The sequence below is a fragment of the Mugil cephalus genome, chromosome 16, assembly GCF_022458985.1.
Source record: "Mugil cephalus isolate CIBA_MC_2020 chromosome 16, CIBA_Mcephalus_1.1, whole genome shotgun sequence".
Taxonomy (NCBI): Eukaryota; Metazoa; Chordata; class Actinopteri; order Mugiliformes; family Mugilidae; genus Mugil; species Mugil cephalus.
In genome coordinates this window covers 12,468,390-12,487,219 of record NC_061785.1, presented here as the reverse complement: position 1 = coordinate 12,487,219, position 18,830 = coordinate 12,468,390, and the positions used below count along the sequence as shown (strand labels likewise).

Below are 18,830 nucleotides of genomic sequence, written 5' to 3'. Positions count from 1 at the left end.
ATTTTTGTTCAAATTTTCCTGCGTGTTCATTAAATGCGGTGAACATGTATGTGTAAAGGCTCCAGGGGCCTTCTCGCTTCACTTATTGACCTAATTCTGGAGATCCATTCGTGTCGTGTGCACAAGATAAAAACAAACACCGCCGTTCACCAGTGAAGGGGTGTGAGTGTTTTACGACCCAGTGATGTAATCCTGTTTAATTTTTTTCCCATGTGCGAGAACAAGACCAGGTGTAGATCGGCATGCAGCTTTCATAGCTTCAAGCCGAGCCAAGTTTCAGCTCTGGCACCAGATGTAATCGTAAACTAAACAAAACCACAAGTCAGCTCCTCATTGCAAATGTACAAATACATATAATACATATACAAATACCTTATGAGTTTATAAAAAAGTAAGAAAATGAATAACCAATAAATTAAGCCATGATATAGCGTCAGTGAGGTCTTAGAAACCATCTATCCCCACAGGGTCAATAAAGTTCTACCTTATCTAATGTTATATAATATATAGCCTTACATTTGCGGTATGACACAATGTCTTACTGACATACAGTATAAAAATAGGAAAACAAGTTTGTAGGGTTTATTAAGTTGGTAATATTGGATGCAACTATTGAGACTGGCCTGTATTTATCAGTCATTATTTTATTTGTTGTGATTATTTTCTAGTTTTATACAACTAGCTAGTCTTATTTTGGACAGAAATGTAGTATTCAACACACATATACACAGTAGGCTAAGATATGAGGCTATGTAACTGGCTAGCATGGCAGGGTTATTACTATTATTATTATTTCAATTGTTAATTCTTCTTCAGCTTTCACAAGGAAATAGGTTAATCCATTTTTCAAATACATTAATTGAAATGTGTAATTTAGCTTAATTAAGCTATAGTCGGTTTGGAGTATACACACATATATATTGACAGTATATATAGATTATTAACTTTATTCTTATGTATGTGGTTTTGCAAATGTACATAGAAAACTAGATTTTTTTATTGTTAATACACAAGAAAATTAAGCTATAACTAGCTAGCTGGGGTGCATTCAACACAGTTCAATTCTCTTTGAACTTCATGATATAAAATCAAATTTACATAGTTCTTCCTTTTTAAAACATACAGATTTAAGCTGTGATTTTTAAAAATTAAATAAATTAGGATATCTTTGTCGCGGCATTTAGTCTAAAGTCATTGTTTGACTGTTGTTAAACACAGTGTTTTTGAACGCAGCAGGTGTTGTCGCTGTTGAACGCAGCCCCGTTTCATTTTCAAGAACCACAGCCGGGCTTCCTGGTGACGTATGTATGGGAAAGTACATCCACGGTGTCGCGGTGCTGCATTGACCCGAAAACAACAAGACACACTCGGATTACACGCCTCTACCGAAAACGGCTCATGACACTTTTATAGAAACGCGATGTAAGTCTCAAACCGTGCTACAACGGCAGTTGTTCTCCGCAACATTTATCGGTAGGCCGGTCAAAACTGGCGTCGAAGCCTTCGTTTCCTAATGCTTGAAAGCTAGTGAACGGCCCTGTCTATTTCCCAGTATGTATTGATTGGTTGAACTGGTGTCTGATGTAATTTTAAACTGTTGTGTTTTTCATGTGTGTTGTGCTAAGTTAAAGGTGACATGTGTGTGTATAGACTCGCCGCTAGTGCTAGACGTGTCATTTTATGCTAGAATCTTATGTAATGTGACATTAGCCTGGCAGCCGTTCCAGGATTTAGCCTTAGCCCTGCGTTTGCTTTATTTAGCTAGGTAGAAATTCAGGGATACGAGTCACCTTATAACATGAATACATGTGGAAATAATTGCAGATAAACATATCTGTTCCTGCCGTATAATTGATTGTTTTACGCATTGTTGTCCAGCTTTCTGTACAACAATGGAGAAACCTCCCTTCAGGCAGAACCAGAACTGCGGGGACTGGGAGCTGAAAGAGAGGCTGGGCATGGGCGGCTTTGCCCATGTTTACCTCTACCAACATCAAGTGAGTGTGAAGCCGGGTACTGCTGACATGTTAGCAGAAACTTTAATTCAGGAGGAGAGGAAATAAAGGGACACCCTGCAAACTTGGCACAATATCAGAGCATAATTTACTCCAAGTTCCTCTTGGATTTAAGTAATCAGAGCCTCTGTTTGTGTTGAGGTTTAAGTTATTTATAATAAGTCAGTTTAAATGATCAAAGAGATGCAGACACTTACCCAAAATAACCAGACACACACACACACAGAAAATAGAACTGACTTAAAATGCCTAAATAGATTCAAAACAACTAAAAAAGACGCACAAAAGCGATAAGACAAGTACCCAGTCTGACTTCTTAAAGACACAAAACCCTTATACCAACTAAAAGAAGACAAACACACAGACGGAAAACCACCACCAGAAAGGAAATAGAACAATAAAAGGAAAACATGTTCACAGTTAGATGGAAAACAACTTTGTAATGAGCACAAAATAACCACAGTCAAAGACAAAATGATTAGAAAAGGAATCAAAGCGACCACAAAAAAAACACTCAACAACTAGATAGCGATGCAGACCAACTGAAAAGTGGCTGTAATACAAACAGCTGTAACAAAAAAAACACACACACTAGAAAGTGAAACTTGTAAAAGACTAAAAACAACAAGGCTGCATTCAAAACAACTGCAAAGAAACACAACACAACAAAACCAAACACTAACCATAACCAGCATGACACATAAAAACAACACAAATAAATTCAAAACGACTATAAATAGCTGAAAAATAATTACAAAAACATGGAAACCAACTGCAAAAAGACACAAAATGCCTAGATAGAGATGCAGACCAACTGAAAAGAGACATTAAAGTAACAAGCTGATCAAAAGCAACCACTGAGAGGCTCAGACTAGATAGAGATACAGACCGATTTTAATTGAGACACAAATGAACATAAATGGATACAAAAATTACCAGAAAGGGAAACAGACCTAGAACTACAAAGACATTCAAACTCTGACCCACAGTACACACACTGCCATCCTCGTCTGGCTATGCTTGTTTGTATTAATATAAAATAAACAGATCTGTTCTTTTATGTTTTTGTAGGTATCAAATGACAAGCTAGCCGTGAAAATGTGCCGCCTGGAGCTCACACCCAGAAACAAAGACAGATGGAGCAGAGAAATCCAGATAATGAAAAAGTTTGTATTTACTTTTACCCATTTTCATGTGATAACATTATCACAACATTTCTACACATTTCTTCTTAGTGTCACAGTGTTTCACAGTGAAGTTGTAACAGTGGCTGGTATCATTAAAATGTCATTTGTTCTCTCTCACTCAGGTTAAATCATATCAATGTTGTGACAGCCCAGGACGTCCCAGAGGAAATGAACCATATAGCCTTAAACGATCTTCCACTGCTGGCCATGGAGTACTGCTCCAGAGGAGACCTGAGGAAGGTGAGGGACCTGTGGACTGAAACGATTGAGGGGACAAAATAAAAAAAGAGTAGACGCAGAATAGTGGCTCTTTTGACTTTAACTCCATGACTTTAACCCAGTCTAGTGTAAGTCTGGGACGCATTTGACATCATTCCTTTGTTAGTGTGGACACACAGTGAGTCCTGGGTCGATTATAAATTTCTTAATCAAGTCTTACAGGCGGTTTAGACTTTTGCGCCGTAGCTGAGAAATGTAATGTAACTACACGCTGCGTCTACGCAGAACACAAGAGCTGTGATTGGTCCGCTTGGTAGCAGTGTGTTTCCTCTTTAGTGTTTCCAGCTGCTTCTCCGTCTCCACCATTTGTCACATTGATTGTTTTTGATCAATGAAGATGCAACACTTTGAGGAAAGGTTAACTGAAGAGGTTTGGACAAATGTTTGACTCGTGTCTTGGCGAAAGTTCCAGTCGCCATTGCTGAAAGCGAAGCAGGAAGTGGAAACAAAAATGAACCCGACTGTGAAAAATGGCAAAAGTGTATGATCGCACGGCTGTTGGCTTTATGCACAGGTTACGGCGTCTGACAGTACTCTAAAAGAGCCTTAACGTAAGCCCAATGTTGCCTTGTTCATTCAAGAAAAAAAACCACATGACCACTATTGTAATGATCACCTGAAACGACAAAATCACCCTAGTTCATTAGCAATGAGGGCCTTTAAAATATTCTGCCCTTTTAACTAAATAAGAAATAAACCTAAAAAAATAATTAACTAATGAAATAATTTGATATGAGTCAACTGTGTGTGTTTCTGTCATGGTTGTGGAAACTTCCAGGATTCAATTATAATCTGAGCTTTTGTCTCTAAGATAATCACTGTTGTCAGGTCAGAGATCAGTAAATAAAAGTGTGTGTGTGTTCATCAGAGAGAGAGCGAGAGAGAGGTTTTCTGACATGATTGTTCAGTTGAGTGGCAGTAATTTTGTGCACCAGTGCAAAAATATCAGTATTAATTTGTCCCCATTCATCTGAGTGTTATAAAAATACTTTAATAGTATTTAATTCCATTTTCCCGCGCTACAGATGCTGAGCAAACCTGAAAACTGCTGCGGTCTCAAAGAGAGTGAAGTGCTGTCATTACTCAACGACGTTGGTACGTGCAGTGTTTTTTTTTTTTTTTTGTTTGTTTTTTTCCTGTGTGGTTCAGTAAACATGTGACTTTTACAGCTTTATCACTTAAATCTCACATGCTTCTTCTGCAGGATCTGGTATCCAGTATCTGCATGAAAACAAGATCATACACAGAGATCTTAAACCTGAGAACATAGTGCTGCAGGACATCAACGGAAAGGTACGCTGCCTTGTTGTGGTTCTTCTTTTGTGGGTCTTTATCTGCGTGGCTTCACATCCTGAATGAACTGACTGCTTTACATTTACTTACTGTTCTACAGCTGGTTCACAAAATCATTGACCTGGGCTATGCTAAAGACCTGGACCAGGGCAGCCTCTGTACTTCATTTGTCGGCACGCTACAGTATCTGGTAAATAAGATAATAATAATAAGACTTGGAGGATTTTGGATGTCTTAATTAAATGATACAAATGTGAACCACAAACTTGCACGTTCCTCTCTGCAGGCGCCCGAGCTGTTTGAGAATAAGCCATACACCGTTACCGTGGACTACTGGAGCTTCGGCACCATGATATTTGAGTGTAGCTGTGGTTTCCGTCCATTCCTTCACAACCTGCAGCCTGTGCAGTGGTAGGTTCACATGATAAGCGTTTCATAATTTTTTTTTTTTTTAGCTTTACTTTGATTGTATTTAGTAGTTTGTAGTCTGTTGGATAATAACATATCTAAATGCAGAGACAAACTAAAACCACTTCAAAGAACTACCATTGACAATGGCCGCTTTAAACGTCGCCTCAGCCTGGACCAAAAGGTTACACCCAAACACACCACAGAGACTAGAGCAACACGTAGCAGACACATCACTCACTGGCCAGTTCATTAGGAACAAACCTTGTATTTGGCATCAATTTTGCTTAGTTATTAAAGAGATTGCCACAAACCTACAGTTGTCATTAGTATCATATTGTCATAATATTTTACTTATTATTTAGCATATTTTGCACATGTCTTTGCTTTTGTCCAGCTCTTCTGTGTCCTCACACTTTTTAAATTCAGTCAGCTTTCAGGCCTGATGCTACTCTGAGTTTCTGTCATGTTTTGGATCTACCTCATGTTTCACCTCACTACAATCTCACAAGACTGAATTATCACGACACTATCTAACCAGACAATGCAGGAAGCGCCATGTAGTCTTCTGAGAATTTTATAAATAGACATTCAGTTTCTTAAAGCCAAACCCCATTTGTAGGACAGTTGACATCCTTCAAATCGACCTTCTTGTTGCATGACCATCTTTCTGATGCTGTATCAATAAACTGAACATTAGAGCAGTCATGGAGGAGCATTTGTTGCTTTAAGTGTGCCTTATGAACTAGCAAGTGGTAGCAGCTTCTGATAACTATACATTTGTTTAACTTGGTTGCCATGGGAACAACTAAAAACAGCAACTTCCAGGACCTCAAGTTTAGTTTCCAGATTTCTTGGTGATGATTTGTGATCCTGTGTCTCCACAGGGCAAGCAAAGTGAGGAATAAAGGTCCAAAAGACATCATGGCGGTTGAGGAACTCAACGGAGAAGTCAGGTTCTCCACACATCTACCCTACCCCAACAATCTGAGCAGGTCAGCAACCTCCAAACAATCAAAATCCCTTTCATGTTCGTCTGTGAGGACAAATTATTATCTCTGCACGTGGACTCGTGCTAGCTTCTCTCCTTAAAAGCACCTTTTAATTGTTGTGGTGCAGGACACTGTTGGAGCCGATGGAGGCGCTGCTGCAGCTGATGTTAAAGTGGGATCCGGTGCAGAGAGGAGGCAAAGTGAGCGGCGACAACAAGAAACCCCTGTGCTTTGAAGTGCTCGAGCAGATACTGAGTATGAAGGTGAGTCAGTGGGAGAGCTGTTCGCCCTTAAAGGTGTGTAGCTGTAGCTGGGTTAGCGGTTAGCATGGACATGTAGCTAGTGGAACACAGAGATGTGGTGGTTGATGAAATTTTTCCTTCTCAATTTCAGGACAGTTTTTTCTCTAAGTACATGTAGATTTAATAGACGGAGACAAAATTCCTTAACCCTTTAACAATCTGCTGGTCGTATATGGGGCAGCAGTATCTTTTTGAATCAGTCAGAGCTCTGTACATGTTGTGTTTGAGTCAGTGCTGCATGCACTATGTTATTTTCTTCTGATTTCGTTATAAAAGCCATAATAGGATTTAACCGACACATTTTTCTCCAAATTAAAATAAAATGTCAAAAAACATATAACTGTTTGCCAACTTCGATTACTCATGAACAATACCACTTAGAGTGATTTTAATTTTTGTGATAGAAACTACTTTGTGTATGTCCTAAATGAATGATAATCCTTGTTATGCACCAAACACTGCATTTTGCAGATGATGGACTACTAAATCATCCATGTTTGTCTTCAGGTCGTCCACATCCTGAACATGACCACAGCCCAGGTCCACTCCTTCCAGCTGACTCCAGAGGAGAGTCTCCACAGCCTCCAGAAGCGCATCGAGGCCGAGACCAAGATCGAAGTGGTGAACCAGGAGCTGCTGCAGGAGACGGGCGTGTCGCTGGACCCCAGGAAGCCCGCTGCACAGTGTGTCCTAGACGGAGTGGTACGTTGACTCGAGTGCCGCTTAAATTTCATTGCTGCTGTTTTATAACAAGTACAAAAAGTGGTGAAGCCATTATTATTGCTGAATGTTGATGCAGATCAAGTAACTGTACACTGAATATTCAGGGTGATATCTCCCCTGGTGCATGTCCTACTTATTGACTGACAAAGAAAGAAAGAAGTTGTTTAGTTTCTTGTGCAGTCTTATACATTTTTTGGGAGGTGTTTCAAGTTTCAGATAGGAAAACTAATAAAACAACTGTTAGGTTTTTATTTTTAAATCCAAAATCAAAAAAGTGGAAAAAAGAAATGTCTCTGTTATGACATAATGAAAAAAAGCAGAATTAATGCTTGACTTCATTTGTGTGATTTAAAAAATGAAAGTACAACAAGTCGAAAATGAAAACAAAAAACGTCCGTATTTTCCTTCAGTGAAATAGGAAGTAGCCTCACAGACATGGATCATTATGACTGGTCGGGCACAAAACCTTCAGATGTATTAAAAAAAAAAAAAAAAAACTCTTCTCCATATTCAGAAAACAAACGCTCAGAGATAAATCCGGACACACCTTGTGTTATAAAGTCTAAAATTACATATGAATATTGTCTTATGGTGCATTTCCACCGGCACGGTATGGTACGGTATTAGTGTGTTTCCACTAGCACTTAGTATCTGGTACCAGGTACTATTTTGGTATCGCCTCAGCCGGGAGCGATACTAAAACGTAACGTCAGCCGACTGCTTTCCACTGATTGGCCGACGAGTGTCGCCACTGAAAGCGTCATAAGCACGCGACAACCGACCAGACTGTGAATAAACACAAGACTCGATCCCACCACTTTTTAAAACCAAGCCTGCAGCCGTTATTGTACAATGTAAAGGCTACCAAGCTAGCGTTAGCAACCATTAGCTTACCCTCAAACGTCGTCTTTTTGCAGCTCATGTTCTCTCGTTTTTTTGTTGTTCTGGTCTTCTGGTTTTGTGCGTGGCGGTGTAAATGACGTCACGGCAGTTTCGACCCCTCCCACGTCGAGGAGGTACTAGTTGAAAACAGACCCGAACCGTACCGTACCGTGCCTTGCTGTGCTGTGCCGTACCGCGCTAGTGGAAATGCGCCATTTGTCCTGTTTTCTATAGAGAGCTGCAAAGTCATTGACTGCTGTAAACAACTGCTTCATCATTGTTTCATCTTCAGCAACAAAAACTTTACATGAATCAAATAACAGCTGTTCTCTCGTCTAGGTCTCTTTCTGTTTTCTTTTTTTTTATTAATTAAAGAATGAAAGGTAAAATTACTTGTTTTGCACTTGTTTGGCTTTTTCAAAACGAAAATGAAACTGTAATTTATTTATTTTTATTTTAGAGTCTAAAACTGAGCTTTAAATGCCAACCAGTGCAGGGACCTTCCTCCCCTGCAGCGTTGAGTGTTTTTTGACAAACTGTTCAATATGAAAACCTTTATTAGTTGTTGTCCTGGTTACGAAAGGACTCAAGATTCAGAAAATGTTTTGGCATTGGTCTCTGATTTCTTTCTATGTTCTGACAGTTCAATATTTATCTCATCTAATAAAGGCAAAAACTACATTTTTAAAACTTATTGGAATGTTTATAAAACCGGGAATAAGCGTCAGTATAATTTGTAAATGTTTTTATACAGAAGAAACATTAAGATGAATCAGCCAGACTCCTTAGAGCCACAGGGAACGTTGACGTTTGTCTCAGTGGTGATTTCTCCTTTCTCTCGTGCAGAGAGGGTGGGACAGCTACATCGTCTACCTGTTTGACAAGAGCATCACCACGTACTCGGGCCCCTTCAGCGCCAGGCGGCTGCCAGAGAAAGTCAACACTATTGGTGAGGTTATTTGAAGATACTCCAGCTCGTAGTGCAGGATTCGTCCCCTCTGCTTAAAGCTGACACTCTCACGTTCTCCTTCTCAGTGCAAGAGGCCAAGACGCAGCTGCCTCTGGTGGTGTTGAAGAAGGTCTGGGGTGAAGCTGTGAGCTACATCTGTGGCCTGAAAGACGACTACAGCCGACTCTTCCAAGGGCAGAGAGCCGCCATGTGAGTCTCATGGAATATATATCTGCACAAATCCACACAAATCTCCCTTTAAATTATTTAAAATCTATTTAAGAGTGGTAGAAAGTTAAAATTAGGGCTTATTTCTGGAGGCCTTGCTGTACAATATTTTAGATCAAACTCTTAAATGAGCTTTCTCCGGGTCAGATTTAAATTATTATCACAATTACATTGAAGGAGTTTTCTCTTCAGGAAATCTCTGAAGCAGAATCTTAGTTTCCTCCATATGTGCTGCAGGATGACCAGCATGTTTACTGTTAGATAAACAAATAAAGAATGAAAGGTATGTGAGATATGCAAGGTAAGAGAGCTGAGATCAGGTCAATGAAAAGGCGGCTTTGTATTTTCAAGGAAATATTTTTCCTTCCGCTTTAAACAGAGGATTTAAAGGAAGAGCATTTTTCTGTCACAAGCTTGGTAAAAAAAAATATTTAGTTTAGTATTATTCGGCCGTTAAGAGACGTTACACTGAGATGATGAGTTTAGTTAGATTAGATTGTTGGTTGGTGGCCAGAGGCTGGGAGTCGTCGTGTCCTCATCGGTTTCGTTTCAGACAACAATGACTCTCTAGATGAGATGCTAATGTAGATGCTAGGGGATTGTTTCTGCTCAGATAGATCTATAACTCATCAATGTTATACTCCAAGTGGGTGGAAGCAACCTTCAGCAGGTCAATAGTACAGCTTCAATCAGACTCAACACTACTCAACACTTTCTATTCTAATTAAAGACAGAATATCACAAACAAACCCTTCTTACTTAAACTGAATAAATCTGGACTTTGTTGAGTAGTGTAGGGGACTTCACGATACGATACGTATCACGATACGATACATTATTGCAATATCATGATATTGCGATATATTGCAATATTCTACATAGAGTAATTGTATATATGTGCATCAGATGACGGTGGTAATTAGATGATTAGACAAATTGAGTCAAAAAACAACATTAATCCAAATGCTTCATTTCCAATTTATTGTACTCATACAGAAAAAGTGGATGTCGTTCTCGATCAGCCCACAACATCACTTTTTCTTTTAAAATCAATATTAAGGTCTACAAAATTGATGTTGTATCAGAAGAACAAATATTGCGATATATTGCCATATCAATATTTTTCCCCACCCCTAGAATAGTATCATTTGGTAAAAGTTTGAGATTGTTTCCTAATTCACAGATTTAATGTTAAAATATCCCCTGTTTTTAGAGGCTTGTGGAGGGTTCAGACTGTCACTTGTCCGATACAAAGTCTGCAGCTTCTTTCAGCTTTTGTCGGACAGAACTTGAACACCTGCAGCTGGACAGACAGACAGGAAGCATCACCGCCGCCTGTGGCTCGAACCTTGTTCCTGTTATTGTTTTAACAGCTTTTCCCTACTTCTGTGTCCAGGTTGAGCCTGCTGCGCTACAACACCAACCTGACCAGGTGTAAAAACAGCATGTTCGGCTTCTCTCAGCAACTCAAAGCCAAGCTGGACTTCTTCAAGAGCAGCATCCAGTACGACCTGGAAAAATACAGCGATCAGATGCACTACGGCATATGTGAGTGTTTACTCCTTGCTTTTAATCCCATAACTTTTTAAAAAAAAAAATTTTTTATAGCACTTTGGAATAAATATACATTAATTTTGTTTAAAGCCTCTGAAAAGATGCTAAAAGCCTGGCAGGAGAACGAAGAAAGAGCTGCTACTTTTGTGCAGGTAATGCATATTTACTGGTGTCTATTTTATGGCATGTTTGAGTAAAAACCCGTCTTTTTAATTGTAACTGATTTCTCCTGCACCATTTTTATTTTTATTTATGAAATGCATATGACAATAGAGGTCTTGGAATGTGTTCAATTCCCGGGTTTGTCCTTCAGGTGGCAGAAGTGAGCCACTTGGAAGACGAAATCATGGCTCTGCACTCGGAGATAGTGGAGCTTCAGAGGAGCCCGTACGCTCGACGCCAAGGAGACAAGATGGAGCAGCTGTGAGTGTTAAAGGGGCCTGATCTGAGGAGGGTTCACACACCCGTTCAGGCGGAAAAGGTTTATTTTAGATGCTTTCATTGCTGCACGGTTAAAAGAAGTCTTACACTCCAGCGCCTTTGAGTTTGACGGGAAGTAAAACGATCGACAGAGGATCACATGCAGCAAACAGCTCCAGCTGGACTCAAACCGAGATATTCCAATTACACGCCATTGTACGCGCTCAGAGCGCCTTTTTGCTCATGTCTTGACCAGATCTCCTCTACTGTGTAATTGTTTGTATCTGTTTTTAAATTCCTCTGCTGAAGGCATTTCTCTGCCTTCATTGTGTATTTGTCAGTTCTAGATGTTTCATTAATGAAGGAGGCAATTCATTATTCACTCCCTATTTTAGATTTACTGTCTAGTGCTGAGCCTCTTGCTGCAGAGTTTCTGTTGCTGCTGCATGGTTAATGGTGAAGTCAACATGACAAAGTATTTATTTTAAAAACGCTGAGAGTCAACTTCTCCTTTTTCCCCAACATCTAGTATCTTGTGAAGCCATCTGCATACTGCAGCCCCCACTCTCTTGTCACTGTGACTGAGTAGGGGAAACACCGTGATAATGAGGAATGCAATTTAAAGGGATACGAACGGGTTCAAGCTTGTGCCACGAAGCCAAGCCAGCAGAGTCTCCTGGGGATTTTAATTCCGAGATTCTCGGATCAGCTGTGAATCTGTCTTCAATTCCTTGGTCGCAAAGTTTTAGTTTTTCATTCCTGTGCGTTAGTTGATAAATCTACAGGGTGAATGAAATTTGTAGAAAGTGACAGGACGATGTAAAATCTCCTAAGAAGACTGAGGATGAGCTTTTCAGTTTTGAGAGGAGTTTGAGTCTATCATCTAAAGTTTACACGAGTCTTCTGTGTTTTTCTGTAAATCCTGGGAATTCTCGTCATCCTTCGTCATCCTCTTCTCATCCTCTGGATTAAATGCCTGAGACTCGGATTTAAAGATGTTGTTGTTTAAAAAAAAAAATCTCTCGTCCATGATTCAAACAAAAGGATGCCAGTTTAAACAAACAAGCTTAAATCTTCTATTTTAATCTTCGGCTAAACACATTCCTTCCATTGCAGAGAGGAAAAAGCGATCGAGCTCTACAAACAGCTGAAGATGAAATGCAAAAGTAAGAAAGTTACGTTGTAGCGTCAGTTACACTTCATGGTTTGGCAAATTAGTTCATTTTTAAACTGATTGTGATGGTTTCTCTCAGTACCGGAGTCAGATGTGAGCAGCGACAGCTCCGAGATGGTGAAGGCCATAATTCAGACGGTCCAGAACCAGGACAAGGTCCTGAAAGATCTGTACACTCACCTCAGGTAAGAGTACGGGACATCACACAAGAGGTTTATCCTAATGGGAATAAACGAGCTTACTGAACGTTCAAATGTAGCTCAAGTATGTTTATCTATATATATATGAGAACTGAAGTGTGACATGACTCATGCTGTGTGTTTGTGGTCTGTCTTGTTTCTAACAGTAAGATCCTGATCAGCAAACAGAAAATCATTGATTTGTTCCCACGAATTGAGAAAACCCTGGAGAGCATAAAGGATGCGGACAACATAGTGATGCAGATGCAGATAAAGAGACAGAGGGAGTTCTGGCATTTACTCAAGATTGCATGTGTAAGTCATTCTGTGCATGTTTTTGTTTTCTTTCTTCTTTAAAAATGCAGTTTGTGTCAAGTGAGGCTCTATACGTGCTGCCTGCTTCGTTCTTAATACTTCACATAATCTGCTTTTCTTATACCCTTTGATCTTCTTCATTAATTCATTTCCACCAAGGACAAAATGTATTCACGTGTATCGTATAGAGGGACAGGCACCATCTATACACCGGCAGTATTTTTATGTCCTGCTTCTCTTTGGAGAGTCCATTAGAGACGTATATGTGGCTGCAGCTTTAGACACAGTGAAGAAGTTGCAACTTTAAATAACTTGAAACAGAATTAATGAGTTACCAAAATAGCCGCTGATTAACTTTGTCCATCCAGCCTGGAGCCTTTCTGTTACGTCCTCAGACTGGAGCAGCTCTGCCTGAGGAGGCTTCTTAAGATACTAAACTTACCCCAGCAGGAGGCTGTGCTGCTTTCATTCATGTCGCTGCAGAAAGACAGTTTGTCATGACTCTGTGTACCAGTAACATCCGTCTCTCCTTCAGGCTCAGAACTCGACTCGTAACTCGATGGCAGCCAGTCCAGAGTCGTCCAACCTGCTGCAGGTTTCTCAGTGGTCACAGTCGGCTCAGCCTGTCAGCTCCCCTCATCCCCTGACCTCCCTGCCCGGACCCAATGACAGGTAACTCATTCATTTATACAGCAGTGCACGTGTATGTGTGTGTTTTAATAATAATAATATTTCTCTCTCTGACTGATGCATATCCAGGGCCGTGCTTTTCTTATTTTATCCATTCTACTAGATCACGTGTGCAACTGTATTAAGTGAACTCTGTCTCCAGTCTGTTATTATCTATCATGACAGTAAAGGAATCTGAATATCTCAAATGAAAAGAGGAGTAAAGCTTGACCAGAACATTCGCTGTGACACATATTACTAATTATCACGGTTACGTGCAGGCTTTAGTTACAGAAAACAAATACTGTACTTAAGCTAACCATTAAACAGAATACCTGTCCTGTTTGCTTGGGACATGCATTCTTTCCGTCTGGTTATTTAGCAGCTAAAGAGACGGATGTTTTCTCTGGGAGACCAAAGTAGAAACAAAATGAGCCTTTGATTCATCAAATGGACTCGAACACAGCGCCAAGTGCATAATTATGATACGTGTAAAAGCTCCAGGGATCATATATGTGTCACATGTGCCTCTTTAAAAGCGGCCGTTCCACCGTTTGACCCTTCTGCACATTTATTTGCCCCTTGGGGCTGTTACTATATAAGTAAAATACTAAATACATTGTGCGGTGTACATATAAAGGAGGTCTTATGTGGCTGAATGACCTCTTTTCCGTTTCCTGCAGTGATGCTGCCCCGCGACTGTTGCAGGAGAACCAGAAGTACCTCAGTCAGCTGACCAGCCTGATGCAAGAGGCTGCTGACGATCAGGCCAAGAGCATCGCGGTGAGTTCACTGGTCTGCGCCGTTCAGGGTTTTTAATATTTGTTGTTAGGGCGCTGCAGCCGCACTTAAATTAGTATCATTTTAGTTTTATTTATGCTTTAATGACAATGGATTATCTAGAAAGTGGTTAATTTTTTAACTATTAAAGACAAACTCATGTCATTAAGTCAGTATTTATGAGCGTTTTCTAAATCACTCTTTGAGATCATGTTATTTCAAAACTACCAACACATACTTCAGGTCTTGCTGATATAATATAGACGGACAACACAGCAGAAAATATTTATCTAAATTATAGTTTTGTGTTATTTTAACGACACTAAATACGAAGTGAGAACTGGCTTTAGAGGCATCTACTAAATAACTTAAATGTGTGTTTTTTTTGTTTTTTTTTTACTCAGTCAGTTCACGCATTAAAGATTTTCTTCATTTCTTAACACCTCGGTTTTCCTCTTTCAAGGACCAAGACTGGAGCTGGACGAAATACGAAACTTTAACAACAAAATTAAAAAAGCGAAACGCATAAACCCGTCCTCCATCCCCGCCTACGCCCCCGAGTAACACTAAGGACTGTAAGCTGTTTACAAAGCGGAGTGGCGCCAAACGCTGTACAGTTGTACATGGACTCTTAAAGAAAAAAAAAAAAAACAAGAAAAAAAAAAACAACAACAGCTTTCCTGATCTCCTTCTCAAACTAAAGACAGTTCACACATGATCAGCGGGGTCTGTCTGCTCCCATCGTCTCACATGGTGGAAAGTTTGATGAATTAATAATCGTCATTTTTTTTTATATATATATATATATGAACAAGAAAATGAAGCTGTCTCCTTTTCCTTATGCTGCATAATATTTGTTTTAATTCATAAAACCTGAGCAAACTGTAGCACCGGATCTGAGGATTTTAGGTGGGAGGACATTGGACAGAAACATGGGAACTAAGTTCGTCATACAAGGAAAACACAGGAAGCGGTCGAGCTTTGGGGGTGGGGCAGAGGGGAGGGTGGAGGGGGGGGTCGAGGAGGAAATTACAATCAAGCAAATGGCACTTTGATACTCCCATGTATCCTCTCTGTGAAGATGCACCAGGCTGCCACAACTGCCTCAACATTTACAGTAACAAACCGTTCCCTCATAATCAGTTTGAAATATTCACTATTTGTTTAGATTGTATGTTTTTAAAGTGGTGTAACATATCATAGGCAGGAGTCTTTTTGACATGGTATAGGTGAAAGACGTGGCTGGCCATCATGTTTATACGATGTCTATACTGTACATGTGTCTTTTTAACTGTCGAGGAGGATGTAGTGGGGTTTGCGTTGTCTCGTTTTTGTGCACATACTATTTCAGTGGATGGTTTTCCGTTGTGGTCAGGTCATAGTCCGGAGGTTTCCATCTGCAAAAATGAGAGGGGAAGAAGGAGAGGTCAGTCAAGTGAGTAGTAGTGAGTAAACCGTGAGTCAATGGCTGAATTTACGTTGAAACAAAGAAACAGCTGGTGGGGCTAATTCTAAGTCACTGCCTCTGATTAATTATTACAAACGAATAGGAAATGATTGATAATCACATGGATGAGGTGGCGTTAAAGCCACTTTTCAGTTAACTTTGTTACACTCGTTGATGAACTGACATTTTTACTGGGTTTGTAACCAAAAGAAACAATTAACCTTTGCCTCCATCCAATCCAAATACACGCAAATGTCTTTCGTGATCTGGACAAAAAAACTAATTTTAAAGGTTCATTTTTCCGACATTTCAAAAAATATAATTAAGAGAAAAGAAGACAGTCGACCCGCAGATAAATTAAAAATCAATGTAACTGTTGATGTCAACAAAAAGGACCATTTTCCAACTGGTTGCAACTACATTTAGAAAAACGCTGCTACAGTTTATCTGGCGACTATCGGTACAAATCCGAGTGAGGAAATACGCATTGAGGGACTAACAAGTCTCACAGGTCGTTCGAGGAAATTAAAAACAGATTTGACAGCTGTATTTTTAGCCGTTACACAACTCTGCAGTCAAACAACCGTCTTGAGTCGTCTGAAAATGTCAGTCTTTTTCATTATTTAGTCATTTGTACAGAGCATGCCGGTAATGGGGAAAAATCTAAACGCATACATCTGACAATGACTTTAAACAGAGGGGAGACTTTTCACATCTTCTCTTGACGAAATCACTAAATGGATCGAACACCCACGAGACAACATTCATTTCGGCTAATCCTTTCAGCTCTTGCTCCGAACATGAGAATCTTTCTTTGCTGCGAGTAAAATGCACCGTCACAAACGGACAGTGCTGTCGGAGCTGCTCGCCGATCCACCGGGAGACAAATCTGAGCCTCCCACAGCAGAACCAGGAGAGTGGTTGGTTGAATGTACTGCAGTGACACGGTGAGGTGTTCACTGCACGGTCAGAGACAAACAAACCTTCTTAACTGTATTTATGAAGTTGAAAGTGCAATGGCATAAAAATATATATATTATTTTGTTTATGTAACTTGATTTGTTCGGTTATCTTTTCATTTGAGGATCATTTCCATCTGTTGAGTTTTAAATTTGTCTCTGTTTAATTTTTAGAGGTTTTTTTTTGTTGTTGTTGTTGTATAAGATCAAATGTTTACCTAGTAATAAAATTAATGACTTTGGCACGATTCTGGTGTTGATGATTCTTCAGTCCAGTCAGAAGGTGGAGGTCAGTAAACATCGACGATGATGATACATGACGTTTTTGTTTTCATGCAAATATCGTGACTTTTCTCAACATATATTGGCTGGATTGTCATAAACTGTGGAAACCACTTTGGAGATAAAAATTAAATGTTCCCCAATACTAGATATTTGACTAAATATCTTCGAAACTGTTACAATCCCTATCTGTTACAGCAGAGCTTGGCGTTTAGTGTTAGGATGCTAGCATGTTAATACAAGAAGGTGGAACTGGTAAACTCCACCTGCATTGCTACTGCAAATGTTAGCATTTAGCTAAAAGAGCAGCATGACTGTAAACTTGTTTGTTATTAGCCTATAGATTCAACAATCTGAAGGCTAAAAACAAACTTGTTAAAAGTTGGTGAAGTTGATTAGTGTTTTTGAGATGGTTTAGATTTTACTGTAGCGCATAGGTCTTCAACAGGGGGCCCGCGACCCCTAGGGGTTCCACGGAGGAACTGCAGCGGGGGTCGCAAAGTCTTTGGTTGATTAGACGTTTTTATACATATATATATCTATATATATATATATCCCACAAATTTAAATTCCTTTAAATACACATTAACATGAATCCAACATATTTTAGTAAAATGATAAGGGTTAGCTTAATATTGAATGCAAAATGATAATAATAATGCATATTTATAAAAAGCACTAGGCCAAGTTTAATACAAAACACATATAGTAGGTAGGGGGTCCCTACTTAATCTCTCCATCAGTTTGGGGTCCTTGACCTGCAAAATGTTGAAGACCTCTGCTGTAGCGACTCACGTGATGTGTATCTTGTGGTCTTGGCTTCACTCTTTGTTAACTGTAAGAGCGACTACAGTAGATGTTGCTGTAGCCCAGCTGGCTCTCTTCTCTTATCTCTTGTTGCTTTAGCCCAGTTTCTCTTCGTAACCGCTGGAAACGCTCCCAGATGTGCTGCACATCTCCGTCAGGAATAGAGGGTTAGATTTCATTCAGTTTGGCCTGAAATCTGAGTCCTTCCCTCTTAGTATTTGGGGTGAAGAAAAGAATAGTGCAATACTCATTAAGTATAAAGTGACTTTCTGCCACGAAATGTTTGGTGAGTGTCACTGGTTGTCGGTTTCTCTGATTAAAACTAGGTTCAAGCGTGGAAGTGCAGTTTGCAGTATTTGAGTTTTATTACAAACAGAAGGAATTCCTCAAGTTAACGCCTCGTGATTTCATGGTAAACTAGTTTAATGCAGTCACCTCTGTCACCTCTCGTCTCGGTCAGGCGACGTTTTACAACAGAAGACGCTTTTAGCAAACTATGGCTGCAGCTGGTCTTGGTGTGAAAAAGGAGAAGCTGGAAACAATTGAGATGATTTAACTCAGCTATGTTGCCCTATGTTGCCTTCCATTTGAGTGACTAATGGCTAGTGAGTCACTGAGCTGTGCAGCTTTATCTCCTTCACTTCTTCCTCTCTTCTCATGACCTGCTTTTGTGCGTTTTCTGGCTCAGCTAGGCTCCAGTGTTTTACCACATTTTTTTAAATATTTTTTTTTTTTGTCTGGAGGGTTACAAGCATGAAAAGTTTGCACTAAGTGTTTGAGAGTCATAGCCAAGAATCATGAAACAAGAACTTTAAATGTGCAAAAAAAAAAAAAAAAATGTAAAAACAAACATTCTTGGTTGTAGCGTGCGCTGGAAAGTCTTGTGGTTTCCTTGCAAATTACTCTGAATCACGGATCTAAACTGAGAATTGAACAGAATGAGTCAATGCTTTGAGCCTTTAGAAGTGAGACGTCGTCATCAGATA

General features: G+C 39.7%; 1 protein-coding gene across 1 annotated transcript; it reads left to right on the top strand.

Annotated features, from left to right (window-relative positions):
* The first annotated feature begins 1,286 nt into the window (after positions 1–1,286).
* On the top strand, positions 1,287–17,003 carry LOC125022650 (inhibitor of nuclear factor kappa-B kinase subunit alpha-like). The gene is made up of 22 exons (XM_047609486.1): positions 1,287–1,422; positions 1,879–1,997; positions 3,087–3,181; positions 3,325–3,442; positions 4,507–4,576; positions 4,686–4,774; positions 4,875–4,964; positions 5,061–5,185; positions 6,070–6,177; positions 6,302–6,437; positions 6,984–7,178; positions 8,928–9,030; positions 9,117–9,240; positions 10,655–10,806; positions 10,903–10,964; positions 11,126–11,235; positions 12,349–12,398; positions 12,486–12,591; positions 12,753–12,900; positions 13,436–13,572; positions 14,253–14,352; positions 14,813–17,003. The coding sequence occupies exons 2-22, from the start codon at positions 1,893–1,895 to the stop codon at positions 14,876–14,878; spliced, it is 2,289 nt and encodes a 762-aa protein (XP_047465442.1). The 5' UTR covers positions 1,287–1,422; positions 1,879–1,892; the 3' UTR covers positions 14,879–17,003.
* The last annotated feature ends 1,827 nt before the right edge of the window (positions 17,004–18,830 follow it).

What these genes read in the sequence shown, in the direction of transcription:
- LOC125022650 (XM_047609486.1), top strand. Translation starts at nt 1,893, where the DNA reads ATGGAGAAACCTCCCTTCAGGCAGAACCAGAACTGCGGGGACTGGGAG. An exon ending in AACCTGCAGCCTGTGCAGTG is followed by an intron (nt 5,186 to 6,069) that starts GTAGGTTCACAT and finishes GTGTCTCCACAG; the next exon opens with GGCAAGCAAAGTGAGGAATA. An exon ending in TCAGATGCACTACGGCATAT is followed by an intron (nt 10,807 to 10,902) that starts GTGAGTGTTTAC and finishes TTTTGTTTAAAG; the next exon opens with CCTCTGAAAAGATGCTAAAA.